This window comes from Lampetra planeri, chromosome 17 (genome assembly GCF_965212315.1).
Source record: "Lampetra planeri chromosome 17, kcLamPlan1.2.h2, whole genome shotgun sequence".
Taxonomy (NCBI): domain Eukaryota; kingdom Metazoa; phylum Chordata; class Hyperoartia; order Petromyzontiformes; family Petromyzontidae; genus Lampetra; species Lampetra planeri.
In genome coordinates this window covers 587337-593194 of record NC_136123.1, presented here as the reverse complement: position 1 = coordinate 593194, position 5858 = coordinate 587337, and the positions used below count along the sequence as shown (strand labels likewise).

Here is a 5858-nt window from a genome sequence, read left to right as displayed (position 1 = left end):
CCTCGGAGCTCGGTGGGGTCCCCGGTTCACGCGCGTGACTCTGTGGGCGCGACTCGGTGGCATCGCTCGCTGCGATTCTCAGCACCGGGAAGATGCGGCCCCTCTCGCGACCACCACGATATGAACATCCACGTTGGTGGCACGGCTCACTCCGTCTCCTCCACCCTGCCGTCACCGTTGGAATCCTGGGTGGCCGCTCCCAAATCTTCTCTGCACTCACCCCCACGTCCATCGCTCTCTCACCACCTGGCACCTGTCACGTCTTGTCACCACCATCTCGCAGACATCTCCTCTACCCTCCATGAGCCACCTGCTTCCAGATCCCACATCTCCTTCCTCCCCACCAGTCATCAGTCTCCTTCACTTCTCTGCTCCCGCATTCTCTCTTGATCCCCGCTGCAAGCCCACGCGTCTCTGTAACGACGCGTGGGCAGTGAAGCCACTTACATCTCTCTCCAGTTACTCAACGTGATCCACCAGCACTCACTCACTCACACACGCCGTCACCTGAGGTCGTGGGAAATCGCGGAGCGTGAAGTTTGTAGTCTCCCCCATGCTCGAGCCACACCACGGAGGGCCACGCTCGGCTCGGATCGGCCGCGCGCCGCCCGGGTTAGCGGCGCGCGGCCACGCGGCGCCCGCGGGGCTCCGTGAGGAGGCTGGGCAGGAACTCGGCGACGATGGGAACCGGCCACACCAGGGCGGCCACAACCCAGACGGTCAGCACCGCCGTCATGAAGCAGGCCACGACGGCAGCCTCCAGCGGCCCCCTGCCGCCTTCGCGGACCCTTGGCCCCTCGCCACCACAGCCCGGGCACAGGTACACCTCGGCGCGGCTCATGTCTCGGCAGCAGAAGGGTCGAGCGCGGGGAGCCCGAAGGCCAAGGGAGGCCGTCGGAGCGCACGAGACGCAAGCTCTGTAGCCGTGGCCATCGTCCTCGCCCAGGTGTCTCTCCAGGAGCAGAGGGGAGCGCACGCGGGTGAAGGATGTGGAGAAGGAGGAGGCGCGGCCCGGGTTGGTGGAGAAGATGTGGAGGTCGCACGGCAGGAAGCCGGTCCCGCTCCACCGCGCCTGGAGCCCCGTGGGGCCCGGAGTCAGCGAGATGTTGCACGTAGCGTCCGCTGTAGACCATCGTCCACCACCACCATCTCCATCATCATCATCTCCAATATCGTCGCCCTCACGATCAGCGTCATCTCGAACATCGTCATTTCCACTGTTATCATCAACACCAGCACCAACATCATCATGGTCGTCGTCAACATCATCAACAAAATGTCCAGCAGCATCAACATCACTTCTAACAACGTCATCCTCACCACGTGCACCCCCGTTATCATCGAGAGGAGGGCAATCCGAGCTCGTGTCCTCCTCTGCACCTTCGGGGCCCGGAGACGCGGGGCCCCCTCTTGGCCGGGGGGTCGCTGGTGGGGACCCCGGGAAGACCCCTGGGACAGCAGCAGCAGCTGCAGCAGCCACGGTGGTGCCGAGTGTCCAGCGACTCGTTGCCTCTGCTACAGGTTGTGACCCCACCACCGTCATCATCAGCATCGTCAGCAGCATCATCGTCAGCAGCATCAGCAGCAGCCGCCGCAGCGGACACGAGGGTGCGACGGCGACTTTGGCGCGGAGTTGACGATGCGACCACCAGCAACAGCTGGAGCTGCAACAGCTGGAGTTGGAACAGCTGGAGATGGAACAGCTGGCGCGGGTGGTGGAGTTGGAACAGCTGGAGTTGGAACAGCTGGAGTTGGAACAACTGGCACGGGTGGTGGAGCGGATGGTGGAGCAGGTGGTTGAGCGAGCGGGCCGCATATCCCCGAGTCTCCCGCGGGAGATGCGCAGCGCGAGGAGGCTGCTGCTGCTGCTGGTGCTGCTGGTGCTGCTGCTGCTGCTGGTGCTGCTGCTGCTGCTGCTGCTGGTGCTGCTGCTGCTGGTGCTGCTGCTGGTGCAGGTGCTGCTGCTGCTAGTGCTGCTGGTGACGCTGCTGCTGCTGGTGCTGCTGCTGCTGGTGCTGCTGCTGCTGCTGCTGGTGACGCTGCTGCTGCTGGTGCTGCTGCTGGTGCAGGTGCTGCTGCTGCTGCTGTAGGTGACGCCGCCGCCTCCCGTGGGGAGGTTCCGCGGGCGGCCGCTCCGCCCCCGCCCCGTGGGACACGCGGCTCGTCCTGACGTGCTCCGCGGATGGTGATGACGATGATTGTGGTGATGGTGATCGTGGTGATGGTGATGATGATTGTGGTGATGGTGACGATGATAATTGTGGTGATGGTGATGATTGTTGTGATGGTGATGATGATGATGATTGTGGTGATGATGATGATGATAATTGTGGTGATGGTGATGATTGTTGTGATGGTGATGATTGTGGTGATGGTGATGACGATTGTGATGGTGATGACGATGATTGTAGTGATTATGATGATTGTGGTGATGGTGTTGATGATGATTGTGGTGATGGTGATGAAGATTGTGGTGATGGTGATGACGATGATTGTACTAATGGTGATGATGCTGTTGCTGATAGCGTTCCCGATGGTGTTGATAATTATATTGTTTGAGATGATGGTGTTGATGCTCGTGATGTGAATGATGATGATGGTGGTGATGTATTAATTTTGAACCCAGCTCTCCCTCGGAACAAAAACCATAGATCCAAGATTTTGATGGGCTCATTGGAACCAGCATGACAGCACTTTGACACTCCACTGCTGCATGAAGCCCTCACGTCAGTCAGCTTCGGGAGGTTCAAAATGAAGACTACCTGATGACGAAGATGATTTCTTGATAATTGAGTTATGATACGTTTTATATTGATGATTTTAATGATGGTGATTAGGAATGATGATGCAGATTTTTGATCATGGAAATGGCTGGTGATGTTTAATTCTTGTGCTGATTTTTTTATGGTGGTGGTGGTGGGAGTTTGACAGCACACACCCCACTGATCATCCACGCGAGATCTCTCCCTCGCGCCCGCGTCTCGGGTTTAGCAGCCGCGGCTATTTCCGTCACCCCGCTCGGCAGCCCAGTGGCGTCGAGGGGGTGCGGGGGAGGGATGGGGGTGGGGGGCAGGTGAGGGCAGGTGAGGGCCCAAGCACAGGTGGAGAATGTTCCATTATTGGTGCGGCTTCAGCGCAGTCTGATTGACGGCCGGAGTTTGTTCGTATTGCTCATTAGAGGCCGCCACAGGGAGGGCCCGGGTCGGGCCACCACTCGCCAATGACGTTAGCCGTGGTCGGGAATCGAACTCTGGTGGCCTGATCTTAGTTTTGGAGCTTTCGTGACTGCAGGAATTACTCTTTGGTTCTTTTGGTAAAGTCACGTATAAAGATAAAATAATAAATTAAATAATTGCATACGACGTTTCGATTGCAACACAAGCAATCATCATCAGGTATAAATGAAATAACAACAAAAAAATAGATTTTTGTTGCTATTTCAGGTGGCCTGGTTCATAGCGGAGTGTGCGAGTCACAGAGCCACCGCTCCTGCGGCCCTGGCCACGACTGAGCGCAGTGTCAGCCCACTGCTGGACCCAAGCCACCCAAAGCCGTGCCGGTCGTGGGGGTTGTTGCTTCTGACCATACTTCACCGCGCTGGTCACTGCGGGTTAACGACGGGGGGGGGGGGTGGGTCATGTGATTGAGGGCATCACTCCCCACTGATGTCAGCTGCGGCCACAACAGTTCGAACGCCGAGACACATCGCGGCACTTCTCAAGGTTGACAGCCAGCGGCACTTCTCGCCTTGCGCACCACGGGAGGCAGCAGCAGCAGCGGCGTGGCGCTGTGCTCCACAGCTCCACGCCGCCGCTGCCGCTGCTGCTGCTCGCCACGACCGAGAGGGCTTCAGCACAGCGAGGTCGTGTCGCTGTTCCGTCGTACATCACGGACACTGTTGTCACGTGCGTGTACTTTAATCATAATTGACGTACAGCATACTTGATGTGCTCTGTTGCGCGCGAGTTTTGCGTTGTATGATGCCACGCGGCTGCGGTGATTCCTCGGCACGCGCGCGCGTGTTTATTCTCAACCCCGATTGGCTAAATGGACTTCGGTATATTTGCATAAATTAACATAATCACCATCGGGCTGAACCCAGCGCCGCCGATATCAACTTTATTGATACAACGAATAATCGGCACACGTGGGCGACGGTGTCAATAAAGTTTCTCCCGTGGCGATTGGCCAGTGGGCGGCGTGACGTCATCACCGCGCGCGTACCGCACCCGGCGGCCATGTTACTAAAGGGGAGAGGCGTCTACCGCTCAATGACGTCACTCGCGTTCCTTCCCATTGACCAATCAGAATGAAGTGGTGTGAATCTGAAGAGCTATAAAGCTCTTGGAATAGGTTTTCCCCTTTTTTCAACGTTTTTACTCAACTTGATTCCTGTGTCGTGGTCAAATCTTGTAATCAACATTTAGTCTACTTCCTGTTGTCCAATCAATTCCACATTCTGCACACGGACTCAGATTCGGTGACAAGTTCAAGTTCATTTCATGTTCAAGTTTATTTATTAGGTGTAGCCCTGTGAGCCATTCGGCTCTTGAATCGGGTGCAACCGCAACAAACAAAAACATGAACAAAAAACATCTTAAAGTGAATATGTGACTGAGTGCAAACAGAAAATCCAAGAAAAGACAGCAAATATTGCAGAAAAAGCACCGTACACCAACACTGTGCAAAAATCCCAGTGGGATGCAAGTCAAACAACAACAACCACAAGACAACTTAGATTAAGGCCATCAGTCTAACTCTGTACTACAACAAACAAACATGGCCAAACCAAAAAACTTTTCGAAAATCACCATAGGAACTGTGACCGAATTTTCACAATAAACAACATAAACAACGTACCACCAAACCCTGCAGCCATAGCTGGCTGCATGAGTCACTCCACAACAGCAGGAGCATCAGTCGGAGTGTCAACATTGTTCAATGCACCTTTAAGATCAGCACACTAAATCAACACACAGATCGCAACACAAGCGGTAGTCATCAGGAGAAGGGGGTCAGCCTCTAAAGGCAAACTGCTTATAGCATTTCCCATAAATATGCTAAATTCCTCTTGATATGCAAATTATTTTGTCAAGGCGCTCTTCCCCCTCCAACACCAGCTTAAATATACGCTCCAAGCCTGGGGTGTTTCATTCAGACGCTGTCTTCCCGACAGACCTGTTCTTCACCTGAGGACGGCTGCTTGCGTTGTGGCCGAAACGTCGTGAGAATTGTATTTTATTATGTTTTATTTTTATTAGTTTATTATTTCCCTTCTACGTGACTTTATCGAAAGAACCAAGAAGATAACCCCCTTCTCCTAATGACTACCGCTTGTGTTGCGATCGAAACGTCGTAGTTTTTGTAAATTTGTTTTAACCGATCTACGTGAATTTACCGAAAGACCCAAATAATATGAAGCTCTTCTAGTAAACCGTGCTAGTCGGAGGTGCTGGGTTTATTAAAGACACGCCACAGAGCTGGTAGACTTGCACTTTACACCGAGGAACATGCTTTTAAGACAAATATCTGTACATCGTTAATATTGTTGATGTCACCTCAAGCTCTGTTCATCGGGACACATTCCTTCAAAAACTGTGACCCCTCCCTTGGTGCAAACGCGCAATCTCCAACTCGTGTCATCCACTGTTTATATGCCATGAATGAGGGTCATTGCCCGAAACGTCACCGATGCTATACCTCTTCCTTGTAAAGGCCACAAACAGACGGCGGCGTTGTTGTTGTTGACACGGATCGTGTTGTTTGTGCGCCGCACGGAGTGTGCACAGCCACTGCGAGGGCTGCCCCTGAGCAAGATGGCGCGCGCGGCTCGCGCCCCCTGAGTAAGATGGACGCGC

At 54.4% G+C, this 5858-nt stretch overlaps 1 protein-coding gene across 1 annotated transcript; it reads right to left on the bottom strand.

Moving 5' to 3' along the window:
- Positions 1 to 613: 613 nt before the first annotated feature.
- TMEM158 (transmembrane protein 158) lies at positions 614 to 1212 on the bottom strand. Its single transcript, XM_078601722.1, has 2 exons — positions 1186 to 1212; positions 614 to 1072 (listed from the first exon to the last, which is right to left on the bottom strand). The coding sequence occupies exons 1-2, from the start codon at positions 1210 to 1212 to the stop codon at positions 614 to 616; spliced, it is 486 nt and encodes a 161-aa protein (XP_078457848.1).
- Between the last annotated feature and the right edge of the window lie 4646 nt (positions 1213 to 5858).

Excerpts from the sequence above, each read along its gene's own strand:
- TMEM158 (XM_078601722.1), bottom strand. The coding sequence starts at position 1,212 with ATGACGATGTTCGAGATGACGCTGATC. Across the intron at positions 1,073-1,185 it reads TGTTCGAGATGACGCTGATC|GCGCGGTGGAGCGGGACCGG; the intron begins GTGAGGGCGACG and ends ACGGGGCTCCAG.